The sequence below is a fragment of the Populus trichocarpa genome, chromosome 9 (genome assembly GCF_000002775.5).
Source record: "Populus trichocarpa isolate Nisqually-1 chromosome 9, P.trichocarpa_v4.1, whole genome shotgun sequence".
Lineage (NCBI taxonomy): Eukaryota > Viridiplantae > Streptophyta > Magnoliopsida > Malpighiales > Salicaceae > Populus > Populus trichocarpa.
The window spans coordinates 1583831-1607721 of record NC_037293.2 but is presented as its reverse complement, the minus strand read 5'-3'; the positions used below and the strand labels follow the sequence as shown (position 1 = coordinate 1607721).

The window sequence follows — 23891 nt, the reverse complement described above, 5'->3', positions numbered from 1 at the left end:
CATTTTAAAAATACATTTAGTTTGAAAAAAAAATTGTTATTTTTTAATATTTTTTTAACAATTTTAATACACTAATATCATAAATAAAAAATATTTTAATATATATATTTTTTTTAAAAAAAACTTTTTAAAAATATCTTTTGTCACAGTAATAATCTAACAATCATTCAAGGCGTGAACGATGGATGAGTGGGGCACCCTTTATTTCAAGCAAAAGTATTGCCTTTACGAGTGTTGAATTGCATTGGCAATATCAAACATCATTACCATCAAATCTTAGAAAAGGACAAAACAGAAACCCAAAAAGAAAGACGATAAAGATAAAGCGAAGATGCCAATGCAGTCATGCTACTGAAGTCCAAGGTCCATCAATTTCTTCACAATAATTAATTACGTTTGATTTTATGATGTAGTATATTTTATTCTAATTATAAATTTAAAAATACTTAATTAATAAATATATAATATTTCACTAAAAATTATTTCTTTAAAATTTGTTAAAAAAACTATAATTTATATATATTTTTAAACATAATAGGAAAAATTACCACAATTTTAAATACACACTAGTATATGGCATGAACAATAAACTTCCTATATTTTTTTATTCTATGATAAAATATTTTTAGTTTAGTTTATATATAATTAAAATTAAATATTATATCGGGTAATTTTAAAAATATATTTTCTATATTAGTTTGGTACATTTAAGTAAATTTAATATTTTTTTTTAAATACTAACTTTGAAATTTAAATATAAAAATTAAGAAAGGGAGCAAACCTCTTTCACTATCAAATATTTTTTTTTTAAATTGTGCACTTCTCGCATTGATAAGGCAATTCAAAAGTATTTTTTTTTAATAAATGTATTACATAGATAATGATCTATTTAAGATTTAGATAGTGTTTGGAAATATAAGTCAACCTATATTTTCAAAAAAAATTCAATTTTTTTGTTAAAAGTTAATTTGTTTTGTATCTTTTAGATCGTTTTGATTCGCTAATATTAAAAATAATTTCAAAAAATACAAAAATATTATTTTAATGCATTCTAAATAAAAAACACTTTGAAAAACAACCACATTCACACTTCCAAGCAAGAAAATTAATATGCAAAAACTACTTGTAATTAAAATAATAATAAAATAAACCTGAAAAGGTCTCCAACTATATTAGATAATTTTTTTTTCTCAAAGATATTTTTTATGTTAATTTTATTTTTGAATTTCTAAAATTCCTCAATTAAGTCATTTCATTGTATGTTTTTTTTAGAAAATAATATCATTTTGCTTACTGTTTTCTAGTTATAAATTATAATAAATGATACAATTAAAAATAATCCAAATTACTTAACAACATAATTGATACAAAAAAGTTTGAAAATGCAAAACTGACACTATCTTATTACCTATTAATTGGGGATGTTTATTTGAAATTATAGTAATGATTATGGTTTAAAATATTTTTTTGAATAAAAATATATTAAAATAATTTTTTTTATTTTTTAAAAATTATTTTTAATATTAATATATTAAAATAATAAAATAATTTTTTTATTTTAAATAAAAAAAATTTAAATTTTATAAAAACACGATTTACTTCGCGTTTTCAAATACTCCCTTGCTGGTTTGCCCAAAAAGCAAAATAATAAATGAACTGTAATTATTATAATATGGAAAATTCAGTGTTTATTGAACACACTGACAGCTTCTCCCTGTTCACTCCTTCCTCTCTCTCTCTCTCTCTCTCTCTAAACTCCTACAATCCTATTCACATTCAGATCCAGGTATGTCTCTTTTTACATTACTCTCCTCAACTTCATTTTATGTTACTTTCTTATCTATCCATTGAAGTTTTTATGCTTAACATGGGCTCTACTTGCTTACTGAGGAGGGAAAGTACAAGAAAATCTCAAGTTGCTAGCTACTTTTCTTTTCGTGGGGGCACTCCAGGCAGTTGTTAGGTTACGTTGAGCTGCAAAGTTTTGGTCTTTTGCATTTTCTTGGCAACAAAACAGAGTACTAGTACTAGGCAGAGCAGTTTTCTAAGTTTCAGTGAATTCTATTTGATAAGTTACTGAAAAAAGAGTTTGTATAAATGGGCTTGCTTTATTTTTTCTCTTTTTGTATGATTTTTTATTGTATCAAAATGATTTCTTTTGTTTAGTTTAGCATTTGGGGTTTTGGTTTCTCTTCATTATATATTTTTTTTCATTTTGCTGTCATTTTCTTTTCTATGATGTAAGCTCTATAAAAGAGCTGATTCTTTTTGACCATCTGTTTAGTTGCTGAGAAAGAAAGGAAGAAAGAAAAATGAGGAAATGAAAAAGAAAATTGAAGATGTTGTTTTCTTGATTTTTTTTCTTTTCTTGTTTCATTCATTTTTTAAATTTTTTTATAAGGCTAGTTACGAATGTAATGTGATAATGGGATCTTTATACTGTTGAGAAGTGCTGCCTTGCTGTTTATCATTATACTACATTTTATTTAAGAAAAAAAAAGAGAAACTTACAAGCAATATGGGAATGGGGTTTCTATTTTTTTTTGGTTTTTGTTTCCCTTCAAAAGTACCTTAGAACTCTATTCTTTTCTCACTTGATTGTGGGCCTTTGATTTAACAATTCCAAAATGTTTAAATCTTATTTACTTTTCTTTTCTACTGTGTCTCCTATACTTGCCTGTCAATGTTCAGTGCATAACCATAACATGCAGGGATATGAATGCACACTTTTACTAATTGATGTTTGAAACTTTGTATTTCTTGAAGATGGGGAGTTGTCGACTAACTGGAAACTGTGATTAGCAGCACAGATGCTATGATGTTTGTGTGAAAGTGTAGACGTTTTCTACAATTTTGAGTTTGAGAAAAAGTGGGAGTAGGAGATGGAAGAGATACAATCTCAATCGGATAATTACAGATCTTCTTCGTCTTCAGCGAGTAGTCCTGCAAGTAGGGTGCCATCAAGTAACTTCTTCTACTTGCGGAAGCCTGGTTTGCATAGACAACCTATCTCATTTGAGGATTCACCAGAGTGGGATACGGATATTGATGTCAGGTTGGAGGAAGGAGGTGACTCTATCAATGTTGCCACAGCACCAGCATCCCCATCTTTGTCGAAGCTTAATAGTGGGTCGTTGCCATCCCCACCATTACCAGAGGGTGCGGTTGTTGCAAGAAAAAATTTAGGGGCTTCTGTTGTTTGGAAAGACTTGACTGTTACAATCAAAGGGAAAAGGAAGTACTCAGACAAGGTTGTCAAGAGCTCAAGTGGTTATGCATTGCCGGGCACAATGACAGTCATCATGGGTCCTGCAAAATCAGGGAAATCCACATTGCTACGGGCTATTGCAGGTTAGTTAGCATGCTATTCATTTATCACCAAGTTGGAATATTTGCTTTAAATTCTCTCTATGGATGCTTGAAACTAAAGAAGTGAATTTCAACACCGCAGGGAGGTTGCATCATTCGGCCAGAATGTATGGTGAAGTTTTTGTGAATGGTGCAAAATCACGCATGTGTTACGGCTCATATGTAAGTTCTATGTATATTCTCTTGCTATTGGATCATTTTTTCTCTCTATCAATTTGATTTTTTTCATTGGGTTTCCTCCAACTCTGCTGTCTTGATATTCTTCCTTCTATGATTTGATATTTCTATGATTTATTTTTTCTTGGTCTTTAAATATGTAAGATAGAAATATCCTCTGCTGCAATTTTGATATTCTTCCTTATATGATTCATTTCTTCTTGTTTTTTTTAATATGTGAGATCAAAACATTCTTGGTCACTCTTCCTTTAGTCTTAGTACATTACTTTGTCTCAAGGAGCTGAGAGGAATAAAGTTATATACATGTTTTGGCTTTGCGGTGTTATCCTATTTCTAATCAATGGTCCTGTTAACCTCAAAAGGTTGTACAAATTGGTAAGGCTGTCTTGTTATTTATGTGATTAGTTTTTTGTTATTGATTCTGTAACCTTCAGGGAAATCATCCCCAGAAGTTTTGGCCAATATCCTCTTGGCATCACTGAGCCTCATGATGTACTAAGAATCAATATGGTATACGACCAATGCGGGTTGTGGATTGTCACGTTTTCTTCTTTTCTTTATGAATTATCTGCCCCCCTCTTCTATCTCCATTTCTGTACAGTTTTTAGATCATGATTTATGGTTGGTATGCTAAATAGGAGCAAGTTATTATGAGGAATGCATTGTCAAGTCTGGATGTTGCATATAATATTACGCAATCTGATTGATTACGTGTCATTTGATAGCTAAGGCACATACTTTCTGAACTTACATGCTGAAAATCTAGCATCATACAAGGCTATGCAGGTTGAGAAAACTCAAATGCATCTTTATGGCCCTCTTATAGATTTCTATGTTAATGACATTCATCCATGTTGGTGAGTTGTCCAAAGATAAAAAAGGAAAAAAAATGATTACTCTATACTCTATACTAGTGACCAGGACCCTAATTCCAACCATTGTTTTCTTTGTAATAGGTGGCCACTATTTTGCATTGATATATTAACATGCATGTGCGTAAGGGAGTGTGCTTGTAAACTCAATGGCGCTAGGATAGTCCTAAAAAGACATCTGATGTTTTAAGTTTGAATGAGAACCTGGTATGCCACCCTACCGGTGGTCATTTTCACAGTGTTTAGTGTATTGCCTTTTGATCTCTTATCTTAAACAATTGCATTATCAATAAGATCAATCACACTTCCACTGGACCTTCTTGGTGTTGACTTTAGCTTACATCATGATTTGGAATAGTGCGCGCACGCGTGCACGTCTCGAACCAAGGTTGGATGCTTAAAACTTTCACATTCTTTCATAACTGGAAAAGATGCTTCTCCATCTTGGAAGTATCGAATGATAAATTATAGCTGTTTTATTTTGCCAATTAAGTTCTGTTACTGTTAACGAGGAAATTGTCTTGAGACAGACAGTTAAAGTTGCACTTCCATGATGGAACTAAATGTTGTTATTTGTAGCAAAGTCAGGGCCTTTGACCTTGAATTATCTTCCAATTTGTAGGGTTTCGTTGAGAGGGAAACTGCTCTGATAGGATCTCTCACTGTCCAAGAATACTTATACTACTCTGCACTGCTTCAACTTCCTGGCTTCTTCTGCCAGAAAAAGAGTGTGGTAGAGGATGCCATTCGTGCCATGTCTTTGAGTGATTATGCAAACAAACTGATCGGAGGACATTGTTATTTTAAGGGCCTTCCGAGTGGTGAGCGAAGGCGTGTTAGCATTGCCCGGGAGCTTGTAATGAGACCACATATCTTATTTATAGATGAACCTCTTTATCATCTTGACAGGTTTATTGCTTTCTTCTCCGTCCAACCTCAATTAAGTTTACTCGTATCATTTTCTTACATCCATCCTACATGAGTATTGTGCATGATGGCATGGCTTATTGCACTGTTGATTTGAAGCACTCTATCAAGGGTAGGAACAAGCGGCTTAGGTTTATTTCTTTAGAAGAGCATAGATTCGATGCTGCTAAACCACTTTGATTACATGTGTATGAGGAATGGGCATGAATTGTGGATCTTTTCCTACTTTGCATCTTAAAATGTGATGGAAACTCCAGAAAAATCAGAACTTGTGGACCAAAGTACTTGGCATGACTGAGGAAATATGACTGTTGTCAGCAAAGAAAGTTTAACTAACTTTATGTGAACTTTGGTACCAACAAATTATTATTTGTCATTTTTTTATTCAACATTGTTAATGGCCTTACTGTTTTCATATCTCTATGGGGTCATAGCTCTGCGTGCTCATAATAATTTATGTCTTTCTTCCTGTAAGTATTGACTATCTAATTTCATGACTTTACCTCAATCAGTGTCTCTGCCCTTCTGATGATGGTTACATTAAAGAAACTTGCTAGCATGGGGTGCACTCTTATCTTTACCATTTACCAGAGTAGCACTGAAGTATTTGGTCTCTTTGATCGGATCTGCCTACTTTCAAATGGAAACACCTTATTTTTTGGAGAAACGTTGTCCTGCTTGCAAGTAAGGGATGCTTGGAATTTGATCTTACCTTTTGTTTCAGTTTCTATTAAAGAACATAATTTCAAAATGAGTGAAGCCCATATCATATGACCATTTTATAGTTTAGTGTCATATGTATGCAACCGAGGTACTATGTGGTCTTTATTTCGTGCTTCATTTGGTTGCAATAAAATGTGGTATCAAATTAACATTAGTTAATTTCAAGGGATGCTTGGAATTTGATCTTACCTTTTGTTTCAGTTTCTATTAAAGAAAATAATTTCAAAATGAGTGAAGCCCATATCATATGACCATTTTATAGTTTAGTGTCATATGTATGCAACTGAGGTACTGTGTTCTTTATTTCGTGCTTCATTTGGTTGCGATAAAATGCGGTATCAAATTAGCATTAGTTATGCACAAAACTCCCAAGATATATTTTTTTCTTTTTCTTGGAATTAAAGATCCCAAGATATATTTTTTTTCTTTTTCTTGGAATTAAAGAGAGCATTATATTTATATGGATACTAATTGACATATTTATTTTGACGAAGCACTTCTCAAATGCTGGATTTCCTTGCCCAATTATGCAAAGTCCTTCTGATCACTTCTTACGTGCAATAAACACGGATTTTGACAGGATCATTGCAATGTGCAAAAACTGGCAGGTACTTGAGTAATTATTATTATTATTATTATTATTATTGATGGCACCATCAAAGACGCATTGGAAACAGTGAGACTGATTTTTGAAGTTATAACATGTACTCATTTTGACACTTATGTTTAGTACTCATTTTGACATTTACTGGACATGAAATCATTGTCATAGGATGACCATGGAGATTTTTCATCAGTGAACATGGACACTGCTGTTGCCATACGTACCCTAGAAGCAACCTATAAATCATCAGCTAATGCTGCTGCAGTTGAAACCATGATATTGAGACTCACTGAAAGGGTATTGTCATTTATCTTCTCTTATTACACTATGTTTAATGTTTGTCTATATACTCATCTTCCACTGTGCACATAATTATTGATTGTCGTGTAATATTGACAGAAACTTGAATGGATGTCGTTAGCTCATTCTTTTATGGGTTGTGGGTAATGAATGAATCCATCTTTTTGTTTTTGCACCTGGATAGCTATGTCAATGCCATGGAAGGCTGAATGGTGCCCTAGTGTCTATAATTAATTTTTTTGGATTATTCCGGTGATGCTTTGGTTCTTGACTCCTGGATATTGATCAAATGCTGAAGAGGATTGGTGTTGGATAGATTTAAGGTCAAAATTTTATCGATTAATGTTATGAAAGGCTTATTTTTTTATGATTTTGTAACATATGACCATATGGGGTATACCACATGTTGAGTGTTTAACTTGACACAAAAACAATCAAGCTTATCCATGTCTCATTTGACAAACTTAGAAAACTTGGAGCAGGAAAAGTTGTGTTCCCTCTTTGGATAATCGCTATTTATCTTGAATATGGTTACAAGCTAAATTTTAGCTCCTTTAAAATAGCTAACCTACCTTATACATACTTTCCTAACAAGTAGCCTACAACTAATATATCCTAACAAAGGAAATCATAAAATATTTACAAATGTAGAAGGTAATTGTCAAATTTGTCTTTAAATAGACAACTAATTCCTTTGACATCCCTTTAAATTGATGTTGGTAAGTCTACGAGCATCAATTTGCTAACAAGAAAATGATGGCGTTGACGAGTCATGGAGAGTAGTAGTGATACATGGGAGTGTAATAACCTGACGATCAAAGGCCTCTTGTATGGAGTGAGAGTCAACCTCTAGATGCTTTGTGCATTCATGGTAGATAGGTTTGCAAGCAATTTGGATGACATTAGTGTTGTCAGCATGCAGAGGTGTAGCTTGAACCTGGGAAAAGCCAAGCTTTGTGAGAAGACCACGAAGTAAAATGATCTCAGAGTAGACAGCAAACATGGCATGATACCTAACCTTAGTAGATGACTTGGAGACAGAGTCTTGTTTCTTGCATTTCCAAGAGATAAACGTATCACCTAGAAACATGCACCAGCTGGTAGTAGATTTCCTAGTATTTAGACAACTGGTCCAATCAACATCATTGTAGACGTGGAGATGGAGTGAAGAACCAGTAGGGAAAAAATAAGCCACGAGAACTAGGGTTGATAACTGTTGTTCTATGACAGTCTGAGTGAGAAGACATTGCTCCTACGAAACAAATCATTGAGGCATGCATCTAAGGAAGGAACTGGTTCTCAATTCATAAGATTAGATCTGGTGCCTTCAAATTCAGATTGTAATTTCATAAGAAATTGGTCCCTTTTAGTAGTTTCATGAACAAATTGAACAGAACAAAGATCGTCAGATGGTAAAGTAGCATAAACTATATTATTATATTCAGCCCAAAGATTCATGAAACTAGAGCAAAATTCAGAGATAAAAAGACTATCCTGTTGAAGACTAGCCAAGTCATGTTCAAGCTGGACCCGACAAGTAGTTTTGTGTTGACTGTAAAGCTTCTTGAGATAATTCCACTATCTCAGCCACAGGTGTGGAGGATCGAAGATTTAAGATGATGTTGGATTTGACAGATCCTAAAATCCATGTCGTGCTTGTGCATCCGTAACCTCCCATTTGGCATGTTCCCTATCAATGTTTTTGTCAGGGGCAGGGCTGCTGCCATCATCATAGCCTTTATAGATTCTTCCCTTTGGCAAATATCATGAAGTGGAATGCCCTTGATGAGTAATTCTTGCCATTAAAATAAACCAAGTTCCAGACTTTTCTGAAGACATAATGCCGAGATTGTTTGATCTAGAATAATTGAGAATAAAGGACTGTGCTAGGACTACGATGGACTTGAGGACAAAAGACACAGAAGACAAACAAAGACAGAACTAGATTTTTGTTAAGAAAGGCTCTGATACCATGACAAACTTAGAAAACTTTGAGCAGGAAAAGTTGTGCTCCTTCTTTAGAGAATCGCTATTTATCTTGATTACAAATGCAAGCTAAACTTTACCTCTTATAAAATAAATAACCTACAACATGCATACTTTCCTAACAATTAGCCTATAGCTAGTATATCCTAACAAGGGAAAGAATAAGATATTTACAAATATAGATTGTACTTGGCAAATCTATCTTTAGATAGACAACTAACTCCTCTGATATCATTATGTGAAGAAGAAGGTAGCTTGCTGTAAATTTAGCCTTATAAGTGCAGCCATGTAGATGTGCTCGTTTATGTGTTAATGCCTTTGGGCATGTGTGTGAGTACATGCATGTGTGCGTGGTCGTATCCAGATGCAAATACAAGTTTCACTTCGAAAACATTATGCTTTGAAATTAGCTTTTGTGTGCTAAATATTTTTATAATATCAAGATCATTGCACTGCATGCTTTAAACAAGGAGATTTTGGTGCAGTTTTACCTCTACTGTCATGTTGTTAGGATAAATCTGACAGTAGTCAGAAACTTGACTTTCCTAGGAAATTTGATCCTGCATGTACAAGGAAACTTAAGCTAACCAGCTGTAGAAATCTTTATTAGATGGTTTTTCTGATATGGGCCTATGATACCTCAAAGTGTGATTTTGAAGGTATGGCCATTTTAGATTGAAGTAGAAATCGTTTCTGTTGGTTGTGCTTGATTAGTTTGCTATATCACTTTGCAGGCAACTTAACTGAATTGGATCATGTATCTTTGCATGGTACATACGAATGTCTCTTTGAAAGCGTGTATTTCGTAGTTAAAATAATGTCATGTTGCATCCATATTCTGATGAGAATGTAAACTAGTTTTGGAAAAGACGGGTATACAATGATGGTTTAAAGGAGATATTCCAAGTCCTAAAGGCTAATCATGATGGTTCATGTCATGAATAATCCGCTCTCCCTCACTCAGCCTTTTCTTTTCTGCTCTCCAGTTTGATAAAGATGTCAGTCTAGTAGTGGGTTTTCATCTCATAATTTTTTATTATAAAAAAAACTTTTAATAATTCCTTTTTCCATTCCATAAATTATTCCTTTATTATGAAGAAAACTTTTAGTCTGAGAAATTCCTTCAACATCTGTAATACTCACACTTGACTTTCATTGAGTTCCATTTTTTTCATTGAAGCACAAACTCCCCATTTTTGCATTGAAGCATTAGCATTAGCTATAATGAAATCACTCCTGTTTGCACGGCTCCACAGATGGTTGCTTTTATAGACTAGACAATACATCTCATCATATGTGATTTAACTCTGCAGGAAGGTCCACTTCTTAAAAGCAAGGGAAAAGCTAGCAATGCAACAAGGATTGCAGTTTTGACTTGGAGATCTTTGCTAACTATGTCAAGGGAATGGAAATACTACTGGCTTCGCCTTATTCTGTACATGCTCCTTGCTCTCTGTATTGGTACAGTATTTTCAGGCTTGGGGCATTCTTTGTCTTCAGTTGTGGTGAGTTTCTTAAAACAAACATCATTACTGCATCTGAATCTGCATCCATGAGTACCCAACTAAGAACAGGATAACCACGAGTCTTTTAGAACCTGGTCATGATTGTATTAGACATGATATCAAATTTTTTGTAATTAGATATGTGATTTGAGTAGAAACAGGTCTCGTTAGACATGCACATCAAATTGTCTGAGTCATTGTAGCAGCAGCTATTACTGTAACTATTCCTGTAACTAACACCAGCATGATGAAGCTTTCTTCTTCTGGGGAAAAAAAATCCGCTTGATATTCAGCAGGTGGCTCTCACCACTCCTACTACTACTTAGGCCTCATAGGAAATAGTTCTGATGTCTGACTTGTACAGATTTTCCATGAATATCTGATTCTTTGAACTTCCTGATTGGCATGGATCCATGCTGTTATCTATCTTTCATTTTCTGTGCTAACTGTTCATCTCATAGCTTAAGAACAATTTCTGTTACATCGCTGCTTCTTGACCTTGTTTTTCATGGTTATTGTCTTCATTCATGCACATGCACTTTCTCTCTTGCTCTGGTGACGTGCACGGATCAATTTCTTATCTCCTCTCCCATTTTGCAGGCAAGGGTGGCTGCAATATTTGTATTTGTATCATTTACTTCACTTCTAAGCATTGCAGGTGTACCTGCACTTTTGAATGAAATCAAGGTATTCTGTTGCTGCTTCTGTTGGCTGTTAATATCTAAAGTTGATCTCATATAGAGTTCTGTGGATTATAGAGTTGCCTTTGACATCCCAAATGAAACCTTTGTAATTTCTCATGAAAATCTTAGAACTGTTTTGGTAGCTTTCATAGACTTGTAACTGGTCCCTGAATAATGATAAGCGTGTCAAGATGATATACTATGCTAGTTTCTTTATTATTATAATTGGGTGGCATTCCAAATTAGAAAAGACGAACGGAGCTTCCTTTGTTTTATTTAATTTTTTCTGGTAGGGGTGATTATTTTCGGTTCGGTTCGGTTTTTATCATAAAAAAGTAACCAAACTGTTTTTTTTTTAAAAAAAAAACCGAATCGGAACCGGTTCAAACCGACCGGTTTTGGTTCGGTTATTTTAGAACAAAAACCGGTTCAAACCGGTTTGGCTCGGTTTTTCCGGTTTGGCTCGGTTTTTTTTTTGGTTTGGCTTGGTTTTTTTTTGTGGTTTGGGTTCGGTTCGGTTTTTTCGGTTTCAGGCTTATAAAACCGAAACTGAACCGAACCGGTCGGTTTTTTCAAAATTCTAATCGGTTTAATCGGTTTTTTTTCACGGTTTGGTTTTTTCAGTTATTTTTTTTTTCGATTTTCTCGGTTTATTCGGTTTTTCGGTTTTTTTGCTCACCTCTATTTCTTGGCATATGTACAAGTCTTCTGGCTCTTCTAGGTTGCAATAAAGCTTTTATATGTTTGCATTGGGAGCTTAAGTGATGCCGGACAAGAAGGAGATGGAGAAAGATGGAGGTATAGATAAGGGAGAAAAGCAGTAGAAAGAGGCTGAAAAAATAACTTCTTGATATCATCCAAAGTTGTCTCAAATAAAACGTTAGGTGCTTTATGTAGAGGCACCAAATGTAATAAATCATAATCAAATAAAACGTTAGGTGCTTTATGTAGAGGCACCAAATGAAATAAATCATTATTTATTAAGTTCGTTGATTATACATCATGTGAACTAGATACGAAATAAATAACTAAGTTAAAAGTTCTTCAATGTGAGCATAAAAAGTTGATTATGACAAAAGTGTAAAATGTAATCGATAGAGGTTTTTCTTCTTTTAGTCATCATTTGCCTGTCTGAGGTTCATCTTTCTCGTATGTGATTTGGTCAACCTGGTTGCCTGTTTTGCAGATATATGCATGTGAAGAATCAAATAGGCATTCAGGAGCACTTGTCTTTTTACTTGGGCAACTTCTCTCCAGCATACCATTCCTCTTTCTCATCTCCATTTCATCAAGTCTTGTCTTGTATTTCCTCATAGGCTTGCAAGACGAATTTAGCTTGTTGATGTACTTTGTTTTGAATTTCTTTGCGTGCCTCCTGGTAAATGAAGGACTAATGCTGGTTATCACTTCCCTTTGGCAACATGTTTTCTGGAGTGTATCAACTCTGGTATCCATACATGTGAGTTCCATTATCGGTGCTTTATCCTAATAACTTTTAATTGCTTAGCTTTTTGCCGAGTTTAATACAACAGCAGATAAATATTTTCATGGCGCACACATGCAATTACACTCCTTTTGGTGCTGGTGTCAACTTGTATCTATCTACCTCTCTCATTTAGCTGGGATATCCTGGAGAAGATAGTACAATTGTTTTAGAGGACTAATGCTGGTTGCAAAAATCAAAATTTCAATTCATCTCAAATGTTTAGTCAGATTGTCTTGTATGGTGTTTGATGACCTTTCTAATGCATATCTGCAAGTTACTACTCAATTGGACATGAACATTGCAAAGTGATAATTAAGTTGAGGTGATCAATGTTTCAATGATGTACATGCATATTTTATATTGATTAATGAGATGACATTCCTTAATCTGATTGATGGTCTGGATGGCATTCAGGTCGTAATGATGCTTTCTGCTGGGTATTTTAGAATTCGAAGTGTCTTGCCAGGACCAATGTGGACATATCCAGTATCCTATATTGCTTTCCACACTTACTCTATTCAGGCAAGTTTGCATGTAAATGAGTTCAATTGTGTCCATCTGACTAGCCGTGTTTCTAAATTAATGTTATAATTGGATCGATTTTTTATTGCTCAATCAATTCAATACAAAAATCCTGACTATTAGAAACATATTAAAATTTTCCTTTTCCCTGTAAATTTTCATTTATTGGAAGCAGTTGCAGCTGTTGGAGTGAGATCATGTTTCTGGAAGTATCTTAGATGTCATTGTTTTCGATGTTGCAGGGGCTTTTGGAGAACGAGTACCTGGAAACTTCGTTTGATGTTGGGGAAGTAAGGAGTATTTCGGGATTGCAGGCCCTCCGTAGTGCATACGACATCTCTCCTGACAGTAATTCCAAATGGGAGAATTTGCTGGTGTTGTTTCTCATGGCGATTGGGTATCGCATTCTAGTGTTTATTGTACTGCATTTTCGTGTAGGGAAAAACGAATCCATACTAAAGTTTTGCCGGTGTAATCGAGATACAGACAATCCAAGATGAATGGTAATTGTACTGTCAAGTCTTGTGTAACTAACCTTAAATTTCATGTGGCTGTTTCGGTTTAGCATTAGACAGGAAAATATGAATACAATAAAAAAGAGCATTGGTCAGTGTCTTCATCTGAGTTTCTCAGACCCTTTTGTCAAGATAGTATGGATGAGCTTTCATACGTAGTTAAGACAATTTATTGTTCTTTTGATTCCTCTACCAAGTGGCTACTATAAAGGGACAATCAAAATGCTTCCAAAGTTGCTTGTTCTTGTGATCTTATAAAACGAAAAAGGAATAGTAGTTTTAGCTGTCGTTGCAAATGGATTTGTTTGGTTGGTCCATCTTGTCACTAATCTTATTCTTTAGGTCCTTGATGAACTGAGCCATATTTTTCTCTGAGGATCCTCCGGGTGACAACGCATTTTCTAATGTTTTCTTCACCTCCTTGATTTTGGTTCTTAATTCGTCCCCTAATTTTCCACTGAACAAACTGTTGATATTGCTTGAAACTTCCTCTTTAGTGACAAACTTTCTATCACTCAAATTGATCCCTACCTTCCAGTCATCAACCACTAATTTCCTATTAGTGAATTGGTCGGTCAGCAAAGGGAGACACAGTAATGGAACTTGACACCATATACTTTCTAGAATGGAATTCCATCCACAATGTGTTAAGAACCCTCCGATCGCATGGTGGGGCAACACTTCTCTTTGACAGCACCAAGGTATGATCATCGCGCGGTCAGCAACCTCTTCCTCAAATCCATCAGGCAGGGGATGAGCATCATCAGAGCTCACAATATCAGCTCGAAGCACCCAAACAAAACTCACTTTGCTAAGGGAAAGCCCATTTGCAATCTGTGCAAGGTCCTTTTTTGTAACATGTGCGTAGCTACCAAATGAAACATACAAGACTGAGCCACGAGGCTTTTCGTCAAGCCACTGGGTGCAATCGGACTCGGACCACAGGCTAGTGGCCACAAAGCTCTTGGTGAAGCCATTAGGGAAAAGGGGTCCAATTGCATAGTAGGGCATTTCGGCTTGTAGAGCTGACAAAGTCTCGACCTCAAGTTCCTGCACCGAATTGCATACAACAAAATCTGCACTTCTAGTGTCGTTGAAGGCATTGAAAATGATTTGATGGCAAACTGAAGTTGTCTCTGCCTCTTGAAGATATGATGTCATGTCCTTCGGTTCTATTGCCTTAACTCCTGGTATGTAATCTATGATGTCCTCCCGGCAATCTAGTCACAAAATTTACCAAAACCTGATGATCATATATTTCTATCTAGTAAGAAACTAGCTAGTACTTGAAATAATAATATTGTTTGATTGACATGAATAAACATGGACATAAACAAGTTACCTTGACAACCAAAATGACCATTTATCCTTAGAAGATCCATATGGTAATACAAGGAAAACACCAAAGCTGGTTCTGTCCAAAAGGAAACGTAGAGCAAACCAAACTTCTTTGCAATCTTCGATGGCCATACAAAAAATGTGTCAGCAATCAAACATCGAACACTGTCATCAGACTTTACAATCTGGCCGACCACCTCATCCACATGGGCCGAGAACACATGCAATAGGGCTGCCATATACTGGTCATGGTTCAACGACCGGTCGAACCCAACAGGAAGCCCGTCGGATATAGTTGCGTACCGAATATCAAGCCCTGATTCTCGGACCTTGGTGAAGATGTCGGGTTCACTATTGGGCTGAGCCTTGGAGATTTGGTGATGGAAGGCGTGGGTGTTGATGAAGGTGATGGTGAAACCTTGAGATGCAAGCTTGATGGCAAGGTGAACTGATGGGATGACATGGCCTTGAAGAGGGTAGGGTACGAGGATGGCATGGGGTTTCTTGGATGTCTGATCTACCATATTCCTATGAGGGTTTTGTTGCAACGAGAAGGGAAAGAGAGAGGTTTGTTACAAGAAGGAGAGCTAGAGATTATAATGGCGTGTCTTTAGTTTGTTGCTTTGAGGTTATATTAGAGTCTAGAAGCACTGACTTCGCCTCATTTACGGACGTTGCTAAAAATGGTTGATCGACATGCTCTTCTAAAAGTAGAAAGCGGAATTTTGGAGTGGAGGGGGCAATGTCAAAATCATCTTCGGCTTCAAGCATGTTCACTAATTAACTAGATGCATTTAAAAGGTAAGCATAGTTTTGCCGTATTTAGTGAATTGAAGTGTATATATACGCTTCTTTATGGAGTCGACATGCATTAATTTACAGCACAGATTCTTTCCTTCCAATTAAAATCTTTTTTTTTTGGCAGAAATCTGCAATTTTGCAAGTAATACTCCGTAACATGCATGCACGCACACCCACACACGAATAAGAGAACTGAATACATATGATAAAGAATAACAATGAATCAAAGACGAGAAGAGAATAAAAGAAGAAGAGAAGAAAAGGAGAAGAGGTAACCAAAGAAAAAAGAGGACAAATGTATGTCTACAAATTCTTTAATCAATCATTAAAAAGTGTCAATCTCATTAAAAAAATATACTTTAATAATATCAAGCAAATCCTAATTAAAACATTACTAATAAATATTAGGGTAACGAATCACTAAAAATAAGATAAAAGTTTAAAATATAATAGTTAAATAAAAATCCAATAAAATGAACTCAAATGCGTCCAACCTATCAATTAAAGATTAAATTATCTTTTTTAATCTCCGACCATATACATATATGATCTATGGCATATATAGTCTAGCACCGTATTAAAACAGACTTTTGCTTACGTATGATTTTGATTCATCTTCCTCAACTTTTCTTCTTTTTTAGATTGAAATATTTTGAACAATTTTGAAGTTTTACAGATAAAAAACAAGCATCTTGAAGATATATAGATTATCCAAACCTTACACGATCATGTAACTAGGTAATGCATTATGCATTGGTGACCGCGACCAAGACTTTTGATATTTGGGTGTCGTCTTGTCTAAGTGACATATAGGTTGATGACGCCATTAATACAAGGGATGAGAAAATTTATGTGCATATTTTGGATTAATCATAGTTATTAATGGAAATTATTGAAGGATTGCATTAATAATTGTTTTTTTTTATCAAAAAAGAAAGAGGTATCACAAGGTTTTGCCTAATGAGGAAATGTTTTTAGAGTGATCTATAAACTATAAATAAATAATTATTCTTGTGATCTTATATAATAATTTAAACTCTTGGTTAAGATAGGTTTTTTGATATAGCTAGTATCAAAGATTTGATGACCATTTTTCATTTTAATTAATAAAATTAAGCATAAGATAGTGTGAGTCTGTGTCAGTTCTAAGTCCAAAGGACTTTTACTTAAAATGTATGTGTTATAGAGTAAAATATAAAATTATTATTGGGACCTCACCTAATAGTTTAAACTTGGAGTTAAGATGTTTTTTGACATGAATCATAGCCTTTATAACTAAACAATCACGAGTTTAAATTTATTCAAATCTTATCATCTTTGATGCAACCATATTACTCGATAGTTTCACCCATATTTAACTAGTGTTTAGCCTATTATATATATATATATATATATATATATATATATATATAATGCCTTGATATTCCTTATTTTATGTTTTGAAGGTACTTTTGGATGAAAGATGCAAAAATGAGTAAATTGGAGGTAATTGGCAAATTTGACGTTCAGTCGATGTTTTGTGCATAGTGTGAGTTCTAGAGGTCAAAATGAAGTGATTCCAGTGGCACTAAAAAAAAACATCCATACCTTTCTAGAAATTTAATGCAAGAAAAATAAAAAGAGAAATATCATGGAAATCACATCCTTCAAAGTCAAATCTCGCATTCTGCCAATGTTGACCTTTGTCCATTCAAAATTCAATATCTGGAGCTATAGAAGTTCAATTTATACAAACTCAATTTTTTTGGATTTCTGACTTAAATACCTATCAACGCTCCAAATTTCAGCAAAAAAAGATGTCATATGAGGGAGATATTAATTTTCAAATATGACAGCTGAATTCTGCCAGCAAACAGGTTTCGTGAAGGAACATGTCCAAATTATATTTCGAAGCATCTAAACCGGTGTCCAAGTTTTTATTTCAGCAATTTAGCTCCTCTAAGTCAAAGCTTGAAGATTTAATGCAAGGCTATTTCTCCTTTTTTTAAAAAATAGTTATTGAAGTACTTAAATGTAAACTGTCAACTTAAGAGATGACTATTTTGTAAAATAGGAACTAGGGTTTCTTAGCATATAAAAAGAAAGAGAGAAGGGAAAGAGGGCAGAAAGGGGGTAGCAGCCAGAAGTGAAGAAACACAAACTCTCCTCTTTACAAACCAGAAATAATGCTTTCTTCTATCTTTAAGAGTAGTTGTTCCATAAATATGCAAGGCTAAGCTCGTTTTCTTGGTTGCAAGGACACAACAAACCTTCAGATTTCAAGAATAAGGGAAAGAGGGCAGAAAGGGGGCAGCAGCCAGAAGTGAAGAAACACAAACTCTCATCTCTACAAACCAGAAATAATGCTTTCTTCTATCTTTAAGAGTAGTTAGTCCATAGATATGCAAGGCTAAGCTTGTTTTCTTGGTTGCAAAGACACAACAAACCTTTGGATTTTAAGAATCATGAGATTTATTCTTCATTTTATATTATGAATGAGTATGATTGTTTTCCTAAGCATATTTTCTATGATTGTTGTTGATAATTGCTAGAGCGGACTCTAAGTTATTGTTGTGAACAATCTATTGCTAAGTTTGATATCAAAACCAGAGTTGTGATATATGAACTTGTGAAGCAACTAAGCTTGATAATTGTGGCGGAACTACGTTATTAAACTTAGGAAGAACACTCAAACAAAGGAACACAAGCTGCAGACAGCTTGGTTGTCAAGAGATCAATCAATTTATCTAGTTCTTAGGGCTGCCATTGAACTAAATCATTAATACGGACATTGTGATTGTTTGTTGGTTAGGGTTAATTATATGGTGGATCCGTTAATTAACCAATGTTAAGAAAAGATAAAAATTCAGAATATAAATTAAAGTTTTGTTTCAAGGATCGGTTCTAATTTCCGTTGGTGGATGTGTACTTGCGATCAAGGTTTGTTTTCTTGATAAATTTCGGTTTCAATTGATTTTATTTGCTAGTTTAATTTCTTTCATAGTTTAGATCATCACAAATCAAAACCCCCCAATTGCATAACGTATAGCATAAAAATCTGAATTAAATCTTCCTTGTGGGATCGACCCCTTGCTTGCTTTATACTATCTTGTGTGTTGTGTTTTAAGCTAGGGTAATTAATTTGTACGACCGCGACATCATAACAAATTTTGACGCCGTTGCCGGGGAGGTAATTTTAGTTGATTCTTGTGCTTGTACTGTTATTTTTATTTGCTGTGATTATTATTTATTTATTTATTTTGAAAAAAAAAAGAGAAACAGAATTTTTGCTTGCGATAGTATTGTTCACTTACGGCAGCGGTATTGTTCAAAATAGATTTTTTGGTGGAATTAGGTATCGGCCTTTTGTTTCCTGAAGGGAAACGACGTTCTGAACAAGACTAGTGGTAAACCACTAGCCCCACCCTATCGAGGCTAAATTCTGCTGCAGGAGAAGATCCTCATACTCATCTCAAGGAGTTCCATATGGTGTGTGTTAGCATGAAACCGAACGGAGTTGATGAAGAACATGTTAAGTTGAAAGCTTTCCCTTTCTCTTTAAAAGGGGCAGCAAAGGCATGGCTTTTCTCTATTCTCTCAGGTTCAATTGGAACTTGGAATGGCATGAAGAAGATCTTCCTTGAAAAGTATTTTTCAGCATCTCGAGTTGCCAACATAAGGAAAGAAATATGTGGGATTCGGCAATCTCATGGAGAGACACTCTCCGAGTATTGGGAAAGATTTGAGCAATTGTGCATTCAATGACCTCATCATCAAATACCCGATCAGCTACTCATTCAATATTTATATGAAGGATTGATGCCTACTGACCGTAGTATCATTGATGCTGCAAGTGGAGGGGCATTGGTAGATAAGACACCCGAAGCTGCACACTAATTGATCTCAAACATGGCAGCCAACTCGAAACAGTTTGGCACCCGTGGAGACTTCTCAAACAAATGAGTAAATGAGGTAAGTATTTCTAACCTTGAAAATAAAGTTAACGATCTTACTTCTCTTGTGCGTTCTTTGGTTTGTGGAAATGTACAGCAGGTGAAAGTTTGTAGCATATGTTCCTTACAAGGACATGCCTCAGATATGTGCCCAACAATGCAAGAAGATTACATTGAACATGTTAATGCAGCTGATGGAGCATTCAACGGACAACCCTAGCATAAATATGATCCCTTTTCCAACACGTACAATCCTGGATGGAGAGATCATCCCAACTTACGCTATGAGAACCCATCTCAACAAGGTAATCAAGGCCGATAGTTCCATCCCCATGGATTTCAATCCCAACAGAATTATCAAGCAAGACAACTCCCTCCATTTACAAACTCCAATGTTATAGGGTCATCATCCAATGATGATCTTCATGAGATGATGAAAACTTTGGCTTCTAACACTGTGACCTTGCAACAAAATATCATGTCTTTTCAACAGGAAACAAGGTTAAGTATTCACAACTTGGAAAAGCAAATGGGGCAAGTAGCTTCAAGTGTAGGGAAATTGGAGGCACAAATGAATGGAAAATTGCCCTCCCAAGCTTTGAATCCAAAAGAGAATGTTAGTGCAATAATGCTGCGAAGTGGGAAAGAACTTGAAAGACAAAGGTCGAAACAGATTGAGATGGAGGAAGAAGAAAAGATAGAAACCGAATTGAGTACAAAGAAAAAACATTCTTCTCTTTCCCAAACTGAAACATTGACCAACACTCCAAAGGTAACTCCTCACTCAATGAATTCCAGTTTTAAAACAATTCCACCATTTCCTGTGAGTTCTTCTAGTTCAAAGAAAGATGACAAAGAAAAAAAGATTTTAGAGGTTTTCAAGAAAGTGGAACTCAACATTCCCTTACTTGATGTTGTCAAGCAAATTCCCAAGTATGCTAAATTCTTGAAGGAGATGTGTACTACCAAGAGAGCTTTCAAACTGAAAGTATGGTTGAAGTTGTATCTGCTGTTGTTTAAAAGAATATGCCTTTGAAGCAAAAAGACCTAGGTGCGTTTACTATCTCATGTGTTATTGGTAATGCTAGTTTTAAAAGGGCATTATGTGATTTAGGTGCATCCATTAGTGTTATGCCTAAACATGTTTATGATTCTCTTAGTCTTGAGCCTTTGAATAAAACTAGTATTGTAATACAACTTGCGGATCGTAGTTTTGTTTATCCACTTGGTGTGATAAAAGATGTCCTAGTCAAGATTGATAGTTTGGTTATTCCATGTGATTTTTATATTCTTGATATGGAACATGATTATTGTGATTCATCAAACAACATTCCTATATTGTTTAGGAGACCATTCTTGAAAACTGCCAATACAAAGATTGATTGTGGTAAGGATACTTTGTCTATAGAGGTAGGAGATGAAAAGATTGAATTTAATTTTCATGATACAATGAAATATCCTTATAGCAATGTTTATTCTATTACATGCTATGACCAAGTTGATAAGTGTGTGCAACAAGTTTTTGATTTTGATTGTGAGGATGGATTAAGTGTAGCTTTGAGCTATGACTATGATTTTACCAAGATAGAAGAGATGGAGAGGGACATAGGTGTTCCCCAAAACGTGCACGAATCAGCATTGACTTTGCAAGCTTTGCAAACCGTTCCTCATGGTAATGTCTTTGTTGATTTAGTACTTTCACATAAAAAGCTTTTGACATCTATTTTACAGGCCCCCGAGCTAGAATTGAAACCTTTGCCCGATAATTTAAAGTATGTATTCATTGGCGACAACAATACACTTCCTGTTATCATCGCAAAAGGTTTGACAAGTACGCAAGAGGAAAAACTTGTGAAGTTGTTGTGTGATCACAAGACGGCTATTGGATGGACTTTAGCCGACATCAAGGGCATTAGTCCCTCAATGTGTATGCATCACATACTATTGGAGGACAATGTGAAACCAACAAGGGAAATGCAAAGGAGGTTGAACCCGCCTATGATAAAAGTAGTGAAAGCTGAAATTTTGAAATTGTTAGATGCAGGTGTCATTTACCCCATCATGGACAGTAAATGGGTGACTCCAATCCATGTAGTGCCCAAGAAGACCGGAATCACGTTGGTGAAAAACAAAAATGATGAACTCATTCCTACTCGCATCTCGAGTGGATGGAGAATGTGTGTTGATTACAGAAAGCTAAATCTTGCTACACGCAAAGATCATTTCTCATTACCATTCATGGACCAAATGCTTGAACGCTTAGCAGGTAAGTCTTTTTATTGCTTTCTTGATGGATATAGTGGATACAATCAGATTTTTATTAATCCTGAAGATTAAGAAAAGACTACATTTACATGTCCATTTGGTACATATGCATATAGGAGAATGCCCTTTGGTCTCTGTAATGCACCCGCAACTTTTCAAAGATGCATGATGAGTATTTTTTCTGACTATATTGAAAGAATAATTGAGGTTTTCATGGATGATTTCACGGTATATGGTGATTCTTTTGATAAGTGTCTAGAAAATTTATCTTTGATCTTGAAAAGGTGCATTGAAACTAACCTTGTCTTGAACTATGAAAAATGTTATTTTATGGTAGAACAAGGAATAGTTCTTGGGTATGTTGTGTCTTCACGTGGATTAGAGGTTGATAAAGCTAAAATAGACGTTATTTCATCATTGCCTTACCCTTCATGCGTGAGGGAAGTTCGTTCTTTTCTAGGTCATGCAGGTTTCTATCGATGTTTTATCAAAGATTTCTCGAAGATTACAGCACCCTTATGCAAACTATTAGCCAAAGAAGTGGATTTTGTGTTTGATCAAGCATGTAAAGATGCCCATGATGAGCTTAAGAGACGTGTCACATCTGCCCCTATAATCCAACCACCAAACTGGGATGAGCCTTTTGAGATAATGTGTGATGCGAGTGACTATGCAGTAGGCGATGTGCTTGGGCAAAGAATAGGGAAGAATTTGCATGTTATTGCCTATGCTTCCCGCATGTTGGACGGAGTGCAATGCAATTACCATACAACTGAAAAGGAACTTTTTGCAGTGGTGTTTGCTCTTGAAAAATTCAGGTCATATCTACTTGGTACAAAAGTCATTGTTTTTACTGACCATGCAGATTTAAGGTATCTTTTGAAGAAAAAGAAGTCCAAACCAAGATTGATTAGGTGGATCTTGCTTTTGCAAGAATTTGATCTTGAGATCAAAAACAAAAATGGTGTCGAAAACCATGTGGCTGATCACTTGAGCCGACTGAGGACCGAGGATATACAAACCGAAACAATAAGAGAAACATTCCTCAATGAACAATTGTATGTGCTACATTCCTCTATAAGACCATGGTATGCTGATTTGGTGAACTATTTAGTCACCAAAGAATTCCCTCCAGGTTTATCTACATCCCAAAAGGACAAGTTACGAGCTGATGCTAAATATTATTTTTGGGATACTCCTTGTGGAAATTTTGTGTGGATCAAGTAGTAAGGAGATGTGTACCACAGGATGAATTTCATTCCATTCTCACTTTTTGTCATTCTCATTCTTGTGGTGGGCATTTTGGAGCAAAAAAAACGACCCATAAGATACTTGAAAGTGGTTTCTATTGGCCTTCTATTTTTAAAGATGCATATCACTTCTGCAAATCATGTGAGAAATGCCAAAGAACAGGTAATATCAATCATAAGAATTAAATGCCTTTAACGAATATTCTTGTAAGTGAAATTTTTTATGTATGGGGTATTGATTTTATGGGTCCATTTCCTTCTTCTTTTAGCAATCTTTATATCCTTCTTGCTGTTGATTATGTGTCCAAGTGGATTGAGGCGAAAGCCACACGAACTAACGATGCTAAGGTTGTTTTAGATTTTGTCAGGACTCACATATTTGACAGGTTTGGAATCCCTAAAGCTATCATTAGTGATCGTGGCACTCATTTTTACAATCATTCAATGGAAGCATTGTTACGCAAATATCATGTGACGCATCGGTTTGTTTTCTTGATAAATTTCAGTTTCAATTGATTTTGTTTGCTAGTTTAATTTCTTCCATAGTTTAGATCATCACAAATCAAAACCCCCTAATTACATAACGTATAGCATAAAAATCTGAACTAAATCTTCATTGTGGGATCGACCCCTTGC

General features: G+C 35.1%; 2 protein-coding genes across 3 annotated transcripts; one reads left to right on the top strand and one right to left on the bottom strand.

Moving 5' to 3' along the window:
* Positions 1-1655: 1655 nt before the first annotated feature.
* On the top strand, positions 1656-13786 carry LOC7491162 (ABC transporter G family member 3). 2 transcript variants are annotated; one of them, XM_002313494.4, is made up of 12 exons: positions 1656-1786; positions 2767-3351; positions 3452-3531; positions 5041-5327; positions 5858-6029; positions 6563-6676; positions 6841-6969; positions 10272-10463; positions 11064-11150; positions 12333-12605; positions 13047-13154; positions 13397-13786. In XM_002313494.4, the coding sequence occupies exons 2-12, from the start codon at positions 2883-2885 to the stop codon at positions 13652-13654; spliced, it is 2169 nt and encodes a 722-aa protein (XP_002313530.3). In that variant the 5' UTR covers positions 1656-1786; positions 2767-2882; the 3' UTR covers positions 13655-13786. The 2 variants fall into 2 exon arrangements, with proteins under 2 accessions (XP_002313530.3, XP_052311784.1); XM_052455824.1 differs by lacking the exon at positions 1656-1786 and adding an exon at positions 1830-1963.
* On the bottom strand, positions 13677-15632 carry LOC7463310 (UDP-glycosyltransferase 86A2). The gene is made up of 2 exons (XM_002314260.3): positions 15012-15632; positions 13677-14889 (listed from the first exon to the last, which is right to left on the bottom strand). Exons 1-2 carry the CDS (start codon positions 15529-15531, stop codon positions 13949-13951), a joined length of 1461 nt encoding a protein of 486 aa, XP_002314296.1. The 5' UTR covers positions 15532-15632; the 3' UTR covers positions 13677-13948.
* Positions 15633-23891: the final 8259 nt, after the last annotated feature.